Source organism: Eurypyga helias, unplaced genomic scaffold (assembly GCF_000690775.1).
Source record: "Eurypyga helias isolate BGI_N326 unplaced genomic scaffold, ASM69077v1 scaffold8610, whole genome shotgun sequence".
In the NCBI taxonomy this organism is placed as follows: domain Eukaryota; kingdom Metazoa; phylum Chordata; class Aves; order Eurypygiformes; family Eurypygidae; genus Eurypyga; species Eurypyga helias.
Window position 1 is genome coordinate 36028 of NW_010225006.1, and position 14934 is coordinate 50961.

The 14934-nt window shown below is 47.0% G+C and overlaps 1 protein-coding gene across 2 annotated transcripts in view; it reads right to left on the reverse strand.

The window, feature by feature from the left end:
- Positions 1-1131: 1131 nt before the first annotated feature.
- Positions 1132-14934, reverse strand: part of GLRA1 (glycine receptor, alpha 1) — a 23380-nt gene continuing 9577 nt past the window's right edge. The window contains exons 3-8 of one of the 2 annotated variants that reach the window (XM_010147629.1): positions 11727-11950; positions 8487-8569; positions 7400-7537; positions 6668-6882; positions 5863-6009; positions 1132-1422 (exon numbers count right to left, since the gene is read on the reverse strand). In XM_010147629.1, coding sequence (XP_010145931.1) covers positions 1132-1422; positions 5863-6009; positions 6668-6882; positions 7400-7537; positions 8487-8569; positions 11727-11950 — 1098 coding nt within the window. Of the gene's footprint in view, positions 1447-5862; positions 6010-6667; positions 6883-7399; positions 7538-8486; positions 8570-11726; positions 11951-14934 lie in introns of both variants that reach the window. The other variant, XM_010147620.1, reaches the window with a different exon arrangement.

Genomic DNA, 14934 nt, shown 5'->3' on the forward strand with positions numbered 1-14934 from the left:
AAATGCAGCACCAAAATAGATACAAAAATAGAGTTTCAGAGCTTCGCTATTAATATGAAATGTCTGAAAATAAGAGCTGCTCTCTCTGTACATACCTTCCCCCCTCCCACCCCTTACTCAAACATTGCCGTTTGCCCGGCCCTGTGACAACAAGGCATGAATATGCCTGTTTTCTCTGTATTTTAAATAGAATTTCTGCTTTAACGCATCCAACGCTTCCATCCCCCCATTGTAAACAAATGTGGCAGAAAGGGGTTTGGAAAAAAAAAATAAAAATCCTTCATAATTTCTGGTGCTGAACAGTGTTTCTGACTCCTGGGACTCGAATCCTGTCAGGTCATTTTAAAGGACAGAAGGTACCTGCGGTTTCTGATGAAGGCCCCGGTGTCCTTCTCAGGTTTCCCATTGGATGTTCTCTGATGGGGATGAAGAGAGATAATGTATTTGCTTTCCTCTATCCAAAAGTCACAAAGTGTTTGATCGGCAAACCCGTGACTAGAAAAAGTAAATATATAAAATAAACAACAACCCGCAGCCTCTTTCTTAAGTTTCCCTCTCTGTCCATTTTTCAAAGTGCAAAACCTAGAGAAGCATAGAATGATTTTCTTTTTTTTTTTTTCCTCTCTTTTTTGTTAGGGCTTTTTGTCCCCCACGTGCTTGACTGGTATGGCCTTTCTAGAGCAAAAGTCAGATAAAGCGTAATTGCGGTCGTTTCTGCACATGGAATTATGAATCATTCCAGTGACTTGAGAATCTAAGCTGTTAATAGGCTAAAAAAAGGATTTTTTTTTGTTTATCTTTTTTTGGATTGTTTTCTTTTTGCATTATAATTAAGCATGAATATATATTAATATATTACACTGCTTGGATCGCAGCTGGAGCAATCCAAACCTTCCTATGCTGTAAAACTAACCCCCACCCTGCAATCCCCAGGTCAAGAGCTTTTTTTCTCCTCCCTGTGCCGGTTATCCTCAGTTCACATGATTAAAAGTCCCTCCCAGCCACCCCCTCCCCCTTTTTTTTTCTTTTTTTTTAAGTAGATATTGCCACATTCTTAAATTCATGCATTGCTGCATTGCTATTGCACATATATAAAGGATTGCTCGCTCCCTCCCGGCTCCTCCCTTCCCCTCACTGGTTGTGCACATCCTCTCTGCGGACGATCTTGTAGATGATCCAGTAGAAAATGTTGAAGATGAGGAAGGCCATAGGGAAGCCGATGCGTGAGATCTTGTCGATCTTCTTGGCTCGCTGAATGAAGAGCTTTCGCATCTCCTCGGGGGAGCGGGAGGGCGGGGGGACTGGGTTGGCTGTGTTGTTGTTGTTGGCGCCCTTGACGGAGATGCCATCCTTGGCTTGTAGGCAAGCTGGTCCCATCCCGTAGGCAGTGAAGTTGAACCTGCCTTCACCAGCTTCGTCCTCCTGGAACAGATTCAGCATGGGACTCTACTTAAAATGAGATATAGACAGTGCACCCTCGCTATAAGGCTCTCCACTGACAGCTTCCTGCTCTGCAAGGGAAAGACGCCTCCGTCATGCCCCCATCTCAGCACCCTTGGACAAACCCTCTGCTCTTGGGAGATCAGCCTTATAGAGGGGTGCCAGCTGTGTGATGCACAGATGCAAATCAGGGGATCCAGGTGCCCCATGGAGAACAGGACTGACTTCCACCCCACTGGTGTCTTTGACATACTTGACCAGTTTGTGGCTCATTTTCCCAAGTGTATCCCCTGTTTTGCTTCTGCCTCTCCCTCCCCCCGGCTCCTCTCAGCACCTTCTTTGCTTTGCCTGTGCCGTATCAGCTTGCCCAGAAGGAGTGGGCTCCATGTAACTCCGGTAGGCGAAACCACGGCGCGAGGCTTCCTACAGAGTTACATGGATGCGCAGGCGCCGAGATCCGTCCAGGAAAAGACCTCTGCAGGCAGCATGCCACTAGCCCTCAGCTCGCCTGCCCATGGGACCCCTGAGACCCACACCACTCCCCATCTTTTGGGTGAGGAACAGAAGTGCCCTTCTGTGGGTAAGCGGTGAGACATGGCTGCTTGTGCCAGTTCCAATTATGGAGCAAGAAAAAGAATTTATTTTCCAGTCTAAAGGCAAATGCTATTGCTGGGTTTTTTTTGGTGTAGCCTTGCAGGCTTCTCAGCAGGATTTAGCCCTATTTTGTCAAACTTGGGGATGTAATCACAGGGAAAAACAAGTTTGGCCAAAGTAATACAACCAGGGAAATGCAAAGGCAGGGTCAGAAACCCTTGGCTACAGGTCACCGAGGTTAATTCTTAGACCAATAGTGCTCAGTATCTGTCACAGAGGCTGTGTCCCCCAGCACTGACCTCCTGGCCCCCTCCCTCATGACCTCCCCATCTGACATGCCCTGCCACCCCTTCCTCTCTCCTTTGCAGAGTGTCTTTTCTGGATGGCCCCTGTATCGAGCGAGTAGCTGCGTGGGATGGAGGCACTGCGCTGGGGGCCGGGGTCGAGGAGCAGGAGGGAGAGCACGCTGGCGTATCTGAGCAAAGCGGAACAACCCAAATAAGATCAAGCCTTCTTTGGTTTGGGGTTGTTTTTGGGGAGGGTGGCAAGCTGGTGAGTTGTGTGACCTACCAGCTGGCCTATTTATTTCACAGCTCTGACTGAGGCAATTTTGCAGGTCTCTGGATAATTCTTCCCTGCTCTGGTTGTGCCCCCTTGGTGTATCACTGGTCCCTGGCATCCGCGACTTGACAATCCTTAAATACCTTTGTCTCCTAACAATGTCACTGTGAAGGGGTAGTGCACTGGTCAGGGAAACTGAGGCACCAAGAATTAGGACCCAGCTGCTCTCAGGGCTGAGTGAGTCCATGTATTGAACCTCTAATAAGCTGAGAGTCAAGGTTCACAGAAACTCTTCTCTTGGCTCTCTTGGAGAGAATTTTTCGGTTAAAAGGCTGGTTTTCTGATGATAGGTGACGCAGATGTTCTACTTTTTAGGAGGCAGGAACCTGCACCACAATGAGGCGCTGGCAGTGAGGGTGGATGAGGACCTGGAGGGCTACAGGCAGGTGGGGACACTTCTGACCTTCCCTCTGTTGGCCCAACCGCGCTGTGGGCTCCTGCCAGCGCTGCCGCAGATGGCGCGGGGGCAGCGGGTACCAGCAGCCCTCGGCTCCGGGGCATCGTGGAGAGTTTTGCAAAGGTCCCTCTCATCCTTAACTCGTCACCATTTCCTTAACTGGAATCCTTCGTGCAGCTAATAACACGTGAATGGGCTGCAAAGGCCTGGCTTTCTGAGATGCTCAGAGCTTGTAGACCTTATCATCACATCTGAATTATGGGGGTTCAGGTAAAACTTGTCTCTGCTTTTCTCTGGTTGCACAGACACACACAGTGACAAGTCTGGTTTAGCCTAAGTCACCTAATTCCCTCTTTTACTGAATTTTCTTTGTCTCCTCACTGCGGAGGGGCCACTGGCTGTTTTCTGTGGGTGATTTGGTTTGTGTGAGTGACGTACCCGGGATGGAGAAGCTAATGGTGCCTTTTTTAAGGTGCCATGTCAAAGGAGAAGGGCAAAGACATCACCAGCCATGCTGGGCTGGCCTCCTTGGGCTGGGTCTCCAAGCGCATTCCAAGTGGCTATGCTGACAAGGTCATGTTAACCAGACAGGTCCGTACCTTGAAGGGCAGTCACTCCCTAGCCATCACAGTCCCTACATCTCCCCATGCCAGGACCTTTCTGCTCCAGTAGATACCGAGTAATGGGCTCAGAGAGCTGTCTAGTCAATCTTTGCCATTTAATCCTCCACCCTCCTAGCAGAGGGAAGGAGGTAAGTGGTGCCTCAGAAACGGAAAGGGCTAATTGAAACCTGGCAACAGAGATTTTTCTTTTTAAATTATTTTTTAAAGAGGAAGCAAGATTTTTAATGACAAGAATGAGTTAGCACCTTGCACCCATCTCTGAGGAAAGTAAGAAACAGATTTGCCTGGATTCCCTTGCGTTAATGCCAGACCATGGCATGTTGTCTGGGGCATTGAGGGGTGGAGAATGGCTAGTAGGTTTTGATTTGGGGCAACCAAATAAATGTGGGCATAGACTGGTCCTCTCCCCAGCTGCCTCCACCAGCATGGACCACTGCAGCATCTCACTTGTTTTTAGCCTGGTATGTCACACCTAAACCAGGCAGAACTACCCAGACAAGTCAGGACACAGGGACAGAGCAGTTAGGTTCTTTGGCAGCTGCAGTAACCCATTTGCATCTTTGCTGTCAGCTCCCAGCTTTTGGATGAGCCTGCAAACTTGGTTCATTTTGGTTTTGCAAGTGGTTTTGTTTATGCATTGTGCCAATTAAGTTGCTGTGAGACTGGGCAGGGATTGTAATAGCAGCCTTGTCTTCCGTGGAACATCTCTGGCAGATACCTTCTAAACTCCTCTGTATATTAGTGGGGTTTTTGTCTCCTTATCGTTTAATCAACAGACTGATCTGCATACAACAACACAGATCCAGAGAGAGGATGCCTGACTCTAGACAAACAGGTAAAAGCACTATGATGCACCCATGTTGGGTGGCTTTAGCTTTGGGTTTATTAAGTAGGCTGCATCTTCTGAACCAAAACTGCCTCTGCTGGTTTGAGACGGCAAGGTCTTGCTCTGGCCAGACAAAATCGGTAGGTGCTGATGGTCTCGTTTGCTTTTCACTTATGTTTGTCCAGCGCTTTTCGTCCCTGATCCTGACTGTGCTGGGGACAAGTGAACAATTATCTCCTGGTTTGCAGATAGGACAGCTGAACCAGAGAGAGGCAAATGTACAAAGAGACAGGGATTCCCACTCCTCAGCCCCCACTGCATCCTAGAACGGTGGGAATTCTCCAAGCACACACTGTGAACTGCTGTAAGACAGGTTAGACGCCGGAAAAGATTTTTAAGGGTTGGGACAGTGAGGCAATGGAATGGGGGTGGGGGTGGGGAAGGTGTCTCTGGATGGGATGGCTCATGGAAGGCTCTTTAAAAGGCTCTAGACAAATACCTATGAGGAATACTTTAGGCAGAGCTTGGTGGTCTCCTACAGGCTCTCTTGAGATTCCAGTCAGCAACATTTTCTTTTTTCCTTAGCAAATTTACTTGGTTTTAATGCTAGCTTGAGGGCAGCCTCTCAGGCTGGTGCTGAAAATTTGATACCACCTACCTGATTCTGCTAGTTAATTAAGGACGATTTTAAAGTGCCTTTGGCCTTGTTATCACAGTCACCTTCATGTGTCTTTCTAGTGTATCCTGTGAGGTAAAATCTTTGCTGTGCTACCTCAGCCGAAAAGCTAGTAGGGTCCAGGCTGCAGGGGATGCGTCTGTGACGCGTGCATGCGCGGCTTGGGGTCAGTCATGGCAAGTAAGCATGGAGAAAGGTTGGGATAATGTTCTTTCCTCCTGAGAGGAATTTGCAGTCGGCCTGAGAAGCAGATGCTTTTGAACATGGAGATGACAGAGACAAAAGAGGTGTCACTTACCTCCGGGCTAATGTAGGCTGTCTTGTTGGGGGATGCTGTTCTTAGATAGACATCCCTCACACCTCCCTGCCTGCCTCCCCCCCAGCCCTTGCTGTGTTTTCTGAAGGGAACTCTGCTGTGTGAAAATGGTTCTGTTGAGAACAACCCTTTTGGCTTAGACCGCTTGGCTAGCTAACAAAAACCAGCTTGCTATACTCCTGGGGTCAGCAGACTGTTAGAAGAGACACAATTCATTGATGTAGCCCTGATTTTTGATGTATGACCCTCCTTAACGTCTGACTGTATACTGAGGACTTCCCTGGGAGCTAGTGGTTCGGTTCAGTTGACCATGTAGTGATGTTCTGCTGGGACAGATTCCAGCCGTGGCCTTCACGCTTTATGTATTACCTTATGGTGCCTCCTCTTCCTTCTGAACCTGAGCAGCTCTTTGTGCTGCCGAGACACGAAGTTGACAGCAGCGTACTCTAGAAGCGCGGAGAACACGAACAGCAAGCACACGGCCATCCAGATGTCTATGGCCTTCACATAGGACACCTAGGAGCCAGAGAGAGACACTGAGCTGAGGTGATTTCTTCCCCTAGGTGCCTTTTTCTCTTGCCATTTTACATGTTACTCCCAAGGTCTTTGAAAGGAGTTGATCAAGTCATAATATGGTTGACATCTGCTCCTGGATATCAAAATCTAGCTCATTTAACATTAATATATTATCAGACCACTGAAACTGCTCTGGGGCTTCTTAAGTGCAATAATTCTACAGTTTTTAATTTATTCAGGTCTTGGTTGTGATGGTTTATATGCAAGAAAAATAGTAATCCAGTCTGACCAGGCCAGAATTCCCTCATAACAGGGGAATTCAGTACTATTCTAAAAGTATGATGGTCAGGTGAGTGAAAGCTAGAATGTAGAGTGCGTATCCATGCGTGGTTGTCAGTACAGAGCTCCTGGCTACTGGGAGCTGGGGGGGATCTTGTGGTGAGTGCTGAATCTTAGGGAAGTTTTGCTGCTGGTCATAGAAACTCTGCTAAAATTTTTGCAGGAAGGGACTGGAATTTTTTCTGCTTGCCCTTAAATGGGAATAAGGTGATAAGAGAAGAATGTGTCTTATGTTGAGCAGGAGGATCTGTGTGGTGACTTATGTGCTGTCCCCAGAGAGTGCGTATTCCCCTGCTGCAAAGCTAAGTGTGTTCCCTACCTTGGGCAGTGATGCTCGGGAGCCAGAGCTCTGCGTGGTCATAGTGAGCACTGTGGTGATCCCCAGGCCAACACGAGCAGGTGCAGCATCCATATTGATCCAGAAGGAGATCCAGGACAGAATGACAATCAGGAGACTGGGGATGTACATCTGGATCAAGTAATAGCCCATCTGCCGCTCCAGGTGGAAACGAGCTTCTATACAGGTGAACTTGCCTGAGAATGACAGGAGATACGTGGAAGAAGACTGGTAAGGCACGGTGAGCCTCCTGTTTTCAGCTACTCTCTGGGGACTTTTCTTGCATTGGCTAGAACCAGAGTCTTGTTACAGGAGGAAATTAACAGCTGTTGTCCTGTTCTGAAATATGACTATACAACAAGGAAGCTGTTGGCAATATGTCCTTTGTCACTTAAATTTCACCTGCTCCCTCTCATCAAAGATAAAAGAAGATGTTGGGAGAGATGTTCTGGACCAAACGCCCTTGGACTGATGCAGGTGTTACTGGAGACAAGAGGGTTCGACACATTTGTGTCTATTTGCTTTTTATTGGCTGTATGTGTGCACACTTACTGGTGACATATCTCTGAGTATTTATATATATGTTGTCCTCAGCTGTGTAGGACAAGGCTTGCATCACCAGAGTGCCATCAGACATAGGAAGAGGCTCTGGCAAATGCACAGTCCTGAATTCTTCTCTAATGAACCCAGCAGATAAGGGTAAACAGCACTGACCTGTGTTGTAGTGCTTTGTGCAGTATCTCAAGTCTTTTTCTTCTTTGAGGATAAACTGAGGCAATGTCAGCCCATCAGCCACTTGCACGGCTCCTTTTTCTTGCCATTCAAATATGAGATCATTCATTGTGTAGCCAACTGATGAGAGAAGGGGAGAGATACCATGAGAAACATATTAAACACTGCTCTGGAGAGGGACAGGTTTGTAGGAGAGAGCTATGCTTGGGAGCAGGGGCTTATCCTGGCCTTCCTTGGCAATGCTGTAATGAATGAGTTGAGGCAAACCCGCCCGTGCGTGTGATGAAAGTGAGGGTAATGACCTGCCCTGGAGCTGCGCTGGTGTGCAAGGAATTGTCTGCGATAAATCACATTTTTTCTTGAATTTGGCTTGTCGAGCCATTTGCTATTCTTCCCAACTTGACCTCTTTCTCTGAAAGAAGTTGCTCGTCGTCTTTCCCTCCTTTGGGATAAGCAACATGTACAGGGGACAAATGCTCATCCAGAGAGGAAAAAAAATCCCATTTGCAGCTGAGAGCACTTTCACCTTTCTCCTTCAAAGTGAAAGGCCAGAGTAAATACGAGCAAGTCAGGGCTCCTCTCCTGGGATTTTTTAAGGTTTGTCTTCTCTAGGAAATGTCACATGTGCTGAATGAATGGAAAATCTTGAGCAAGTGCTTCTGGGAAGGGATGCAGAACAGTGAGCCCCTCCGTAGGGATCCCTAATGACACACTGGACTGGGGCAATTCAGGGGTGGGTTCTTGTTTTGTTGGCATCTGAACCAAATTTGCCCTTTGTTCCAAGACTTTCTGTCTCAAACCTTATTGCTGGCATTGGCCTACGATGCAGATGTGGATGACTGGGGGGGGGGGTGGTTGCAGAGGGTATGCGAGTGGGGAAGAGTGGGAGAAGCAGCCCCAGGAACACACAGCAGAGCAAGCCTGCCCCCACCCTTCTTTCTCTTCCATACTGGGAGAGTCCAGCGAAGGCTGAAGGGAATGGTTGCAGCTGGGGAGGGAGTAGGCAGGGGAAAGGGAGAGAGAAAACACATTGACTCCTCTCCAAAGTGGAAATGTGTGCAGGACTCACAGCTTTCTAACTGCATGATGCATGTCTGTACATCCATGGGGAAGTTCTTCAGGTCCATGGGGCAGGCCAGGGTCAGCGTGATCCTGAGGAGAGACGATAACACAGGGGATGACAAGCAGTTTTTGGGGTACTGGTGAGGCAGGGAACCCTCTTGGACACCCAGTGTTGCAAACAGGCTGGTACTTTGCCCGAGATACAGAGGTGTGCTGGAGAATGGCTGATTATTCAGCTCTTCCCTGCCTGTGTTTTCACACATGGTGTTGGAAAGCATCAGAGATGCCGAGCATTTGGGTCTGTGATATAATTCCCAGCAGAGTCGCTCGCCACAGATGGCGTTTCATTGCAATGTTGTTTTGGACTGTGCAGAACAGAGACTTCCCGCACCAAACAGTTTTGCTGTTTCTGTTTTCATGTCTTGCCTCAGGTTCCCAACAGTCTGGATTATCAACAAGCCCAGACTCATCCCCGGGATCCCCCAGATACATTTCTAGGAACTGGGACTGCTTGGAAATCTTTAAACAGAACATTTCTCTGTCAGAAGGAAAAAATGAATTTTGGTCAAGATCACAGGTTTCTGTGAGGGAAGAGAGACTTTGGTGGGATTTTCTGCAGGGAAAATGCCCTGTGGCAAGTCACTATGAACCTCTCTATCTTCCTGAATACCTGCTGTGCCTCTTGAGACCTCCACTTTTGTCTCTCAAAGTTCCATTTTCCATTAGGTGCAGGATGCATTTTCTGTGGTACATAGCTTTTATATACCATTTTCTGTGGTATATAGCACATATATTGTGTTATTTGGTTTGATAATCTTTAAAACACTGTTTTCTGAAGATTTTTCAGCATTTTGCCTTGATGTAGAAAGAGCAGAATTTCCTGGGGGACTGGAATTGAATTTTCCTATCGTCAAACCTACAAGAAACTTAGCGGGAGGGAAAGATATTTTAACTTAAATCCTTATGTTGGAAGAAATTCCCCGCTTGGGTTTAGAGGCATGTTGGGACAGAAGATGTGACAGTAGAAAGAATCGACCTGTTGAAGTTTCCTTTTTATGAAAGCAACTTCATTTTCTGTATTTAAACAGCTGTGGGCAGAAGAGAGTCACAACTAGCCTTTGCCCACTTTGTCTTTCTCATCACACCTCTGGCAGATGACCCCATCTACGATCAATCGGAGAGACAAGCCTTCAGTTAGATCTTCAGACAACCCGCTTGAGGAAACGTTACTGTACATGTCTGCCAGACGTGAGACAGGCTGAGTGGCTGCGACTAGATCATGAGATGCTGAGCATGCTCCAGGCAAGTGTGTGTTGAGAAGGAGCCAGGGAGTGAAACCCTCAAGGGTGATTTTGGGGAAACCCAGTGGTGAGCATGCTGAGATTTGGGTCCATGGGACAAAGTCTACCTTCTTGTAAGTGCGTTCACTAGAGTTTGATTATTGCAAATAGTAGTAGAAAGAGACAGTTAGAAAATGGCAGAACACTATAGACAGAAGCCTTTTTTTTTTTTTTTTTTAAGGAAAGACTACTTCTCCCTTTGGAAACTCTTTACATTTACATTGTGCTCTCCAATCATGAATGTCCTCCTTCTTTTTGGTTTTCACAGGAAAATGTACTTTAAAAGAAACCTGCATTTTCACTTGGAGATGAGGGAGATGATAGTAAAGTTCTTTTTTTAAAAAAAGAACTGAAGTTTTTTCAAGTTTTAACCTTGAAAATGGTGGTTGGCTCAGCACCATTGGTCCATGTCCCCTGCTGAGTCATTGCTCTGTTTTGCAGAGCAATCCGTTATTCCCTCCCCGTGCTCCTGCAAACCCACCTGGAACAGGACTCTCTGCTGCGCTCAGTGCCAAGTTGCTGGTGGCGGTTTTACTACCTGCCTACTTTTAGAAATCAAGAAATATGGCTTCCCCATGGCCACTACTGGGAGCAGCAGTGTGAGATGGAGTGTGAGTACCTTAGGCAAATGACATTACACATGAGGTCAAAAAACCTTCAATATAGAGTTGAACTTTATCTGTTTGCGCTTCTGCAGTTTGATCTTAATTTCATTGGTTTAAAATAAAGAGTGGATGAGGTTGGAAGTGAAGGTGAGGGATTGGATTGATTTCCTGGGGGAAAATCAGTGCAATTAGTTCAGCTTCACTGATGGATTCTTGGATCTAGCAATAAAGGGATAATGGGAGGAGTTATGCTGAGACAAAGCCATTGAGCTCTACTTAGCCGTTTCCCTAATTTTTTGTCAGGAAATGCTGCACCTTTCAAACGTTAATTTTCCGTAGGCTTCTACCAGTTTTCATGCAGTACAGCTGGTTTTAGGCTTGTGCTAGTATATCTCCAGTAATTTTACATTAGTGGTCTTAAGGAATCTACTAGTGAGGAGCAGAAGTGCTTGATCTGAGAAAGGCAGAGATGGGCTAGATTCCTTCCCAGACCAACCCTTGATCTCAATATGCTTTGGCTATTATCTTCTTGGTTATTACTTTTCTGCCTGTTGTAGAAGCAGCAGTGAGTCACGACCATCTGGCTGAAGGACCCACATCCTTCTGCTCTAGCATAGATTCAACTACTGCTGTAAGAAACTGGATACCACACTACTTGTAAGCACAGGTTAATTGTGGATATAAAGGTCCAGATGAGGGAGCTGGTTAATGACCTTTTTCCTTCTTTTAGCTTGTGTAGCTGTATTTAACTAAAAAAAACCCAAAACAAAGCAAACAAAAAAACCCCACAACCAATATTGGTCAAGGAAATAGGGATGTGTTTCACATCTCAGTGATTTTAGTGCAAAGGAATCTGCCCCAAAAGGAGGATGAAACACTGGCACAGGCTGCCTGCAAAGGTCAGGGGATCTCCATCCATGGGGCATTTTAATTTGACCAGACAAAGACACAGCTGACCTGATTTTTGGTGTCATTCATCATGAGGAGATTGCATGGGAGGTCCAGAGGCCCCTTCCCACCACATTGTTATAACTCTGTTAACTGTGTAATCTCCCACCTTAAAACCCTTCATTTCCTTTTATCCAACAGCATGCCCGAAGTCTTCACTTCCTCAGTCCAGAGGTCCCTTCCCACCACATTGTTATAACACTAACTGTGTGATCTCCCACCTTAAAACCCTTCATTTCCTTTTATCCAACAGCATGCCCGAAGTCTTCACTTCCTCATTCTAGAGTTGAACAGTGAGGGTTTAGCTCTACCCTCCCCCACCTCTGCGGAGCTCTTCCCATTGAGTCACCTCACCTGATGCTGTAGAGGACGTTGCCATTTCTGGAGATCCTCAGGAGCTTGTTGTCTGTGGTAATCTCATGGAAATGGGCCCCTTTCTCATTAGCGAAGAACAAATCAGGCTTCCAGATGGAGTCCAGCATAGAGGGGTCCAGGTCCAGCGAGTCGTCAGGGTACTCGTTGTAAGCCAGCCGTGGGTCATTCCACTGCTGTCGCAGGAAGATGTTCACCCTGTAATCCTGCACGGTGTAGGCAGGGAGCAGAGAAACGCAGTTAGTGCTCAGAGCAGGCGGGAAGAGGTGAGAACCGGAGAACATGTACTAAACCATTCTCAAAACCAAGCCATGTCTAGGCCTTCTTTCACAAGCCATGGCAAGCTTTCTTGGCATTATTTCTCAAGGAGCTGTCATTATTTTTAGCTCTGTAGCTTACAGCTATCTCATAGCATGAGCAGCTGCCCCTCCGTGCATCCCTCCGTCACAGCAATTGTCAGCCGAGTGTGAAGTGTCAAGACCTCTAGTCTGAGCCCGGGGCCGGAGAAGCGATGCTCTGTTGCACAGGTCGTAAGGGCTGGTGTCAGCAAGACGACTGTTGCGGAGGATTAAAGGGGAAAGGAGACCAAAGCCAACATCCTCTCAGTGTTGAACTGTCCCATATTGTGACTATCTGTGGCTCCTCCAGACTCGTGGAAAGAAAAGGCATGGTGAGACAGGCAGCCCATAGAAGGGATATTCCCTGGGTGGCCACTAATATAAGGGTAGCTCAGATGAAGTGACGGGAGCAGCTGCCCTTGGTGAGAGTGTGTGAACCTGAGAGGGATGCGCACGAGGTCTGCTCTCCTAATCCTAAGTGGGTGTGCTGGGTTCCCCTTCCTAACATCAGAATGCCATAAATGCTACAGATTTTATAGGATTGCTGTCTTTAATTGAAGCTAGTCCCCCAGTGCTATGAAAACGGTACCTGTAACCACGTGTCTTACAGCTCCCCCGAGTCCCCCCGAGGCTGGCTGCTGAGGTCAAGCTCAAACACCCTCCTGGACAATTAAAGGCAGTTTCTGTTCTCCCTGTCTGACCAATAGCTTCCCAGGGTGATCTGCGTGCCCTTTTTCTGCTGAATTTCACATAAGAAAGTGAGCCAACAAATTGAAATGAGGATAGGATGTGCCAGCTATCAGGAGAGGGATAAAAGCTGCGTGTCCATAAATTAATTGACATTTTTGAAGTATAGAGGCAGACTGTGTCTGAAGAACAGCATATAATAAACTGATTTCACTGCCCTGGCCCAAACCACTAGTTACTATCATGATTAAGGGTTTCTTTGGTGCCTTCCTAATACTAATGTACTTTGAAGGCTTTTATTAAGAGACAGTTAATGGAGGGTGTCTGACATGCTTACACGTATCTACTACCTGCTGCAGGCACTAGGACCTTTCTTTCAGTGGGACTATTTGGCATCCCTGGGGAGAAGTCTCTGATTGCCGTGAGGTCTGTGCTTTCCATCTGGAGAACACAAAACTCTGGAGCTGTAGGGTGCATGTGAAGGAGAGTGTTTCTGATGTTGCTGCCTGAAGTGCTCGTTTGACTGCGAACCCACAGCCCCTTGTCCAGGACATGACTCCTGTGGCATCCAGTCTTGACTGTGAACCCACAGCCCCTTGTCCAGGAGGACATGACTCCTGTGGCATCCAGTCACACTGGAGGGTTGGGAGAGGATTGTGTCTAGGGTTCTTTGTGGTTTTGGATGGGGCAGTTTATAGCCAAGCCCATGGTCTAGAATCTGTTTCAGGCCACTTGGTGTCATCTGCATTCTTGAAGCACAGAGGCTGCTAATGACATTAATGACTGTGACAACAGCAAATGGGCTGAAGACCTGATGCTAAAAGGAGCAGATAATGAAAAAAAGGTTGCAACTTTCTCTCCTTCTGTTGATATTTCCAACGTCACTTTCACAAGTCCTAGTGCAACCCTCTGATTTAATTATTCATCTCTGTCCATCCTGGATAACGTGACTTGAGAAAATGTGAATAGCTGTGGACAGCTGGGACCCAGGGTGTTAGCGCAGGACTAGCCAATCAGACAAACCTGGAAAAGGAAAACAGCCCTGAATCTCCACTTCCCAGGGCACGCAGCAGCTCCCCGAACAACTTGTATACGTTCAGTTCTCCCTCTCCTGTGAGCTGCAGCCGTTGCAGTCAGGGGAAATCAATGTCACTGACCTAATAGGTAGAAAGCAAAAGGTTGTTTTGCTTATTCAGCTACAAATAAGCTGGATGCTAGTGGGTCAGCTCCAGGTAGGGGCTTGTGTCATGTATAACACAAATTAAACTCATGTTTGGAAGAAACTTTGGTGGTAGCTGCCCAGAAGTGTTCTCAGCCTGACGGAGTGTTGGAAGAAGGGGGGGGGAGGGGAATGGAGCCAAGATCTACAACAGCCTGTGTTGCCACGGATCAGCTATGTTGTTGGAGTAAATTCACTGCTTCAGCTGCAAAACTTGCCAAAAGGAAAGGAAAGGATGAGAAGAGGGGTGCAGTGTGGTTTACGTTGCTACCACAGCAGGGATGAGGCCACAGACAGAATGACCACCACAGTCTTCATCACTGTGATGAAGGATCTTAATTACATGCTTGTGGGCCAAATGAAAATTAACTTCTCAGAGTTGAGAAGGCACCTCCTAACTCCTCTCCAGAGAACAAGTGTCCTGTGCTCATGTCCTATGTGGGAACAGTCCAGGGGCATGCCACGGATGAGTGGGGTGAGGGACTGCGTTACCTCCATTTTAGCAGTGTGATGAGTAACTCTGGGGCGAGTTATTCTTTGTGCTCCTCCTTTGGAGACAAGTGTTTGCAGTGGATATTTTTCTGTTTTGGAATATAGACACCTGAGCATTTATGTTGTGAAATGAAAAAGACAAGGAGAAAGAAATACAATACATGGACTGAATGCGATTCTCTGGCTTTGCCATTTTATGCCATTAATAATTTATCTGTGTGTGTGATTATGAAGATCTTCCTTCTCTGTGGGTTTATTCTAGTCCTGGCCTGGCCACTGAGAATGGTTGTTTCCCCCAGATGTCTTTTCCTGTGTGACAGACAGCTGCATTACACTGTGGTATTGAAGGAGCTGAGCAGCCTTTTACATTTCTTGTGTCCAGGCTTATTTGAACAGAAATGTAAAAACAAGGACTGTGACTGCAAACCGGTCATGACCCTGCCTGGGGAGTCAG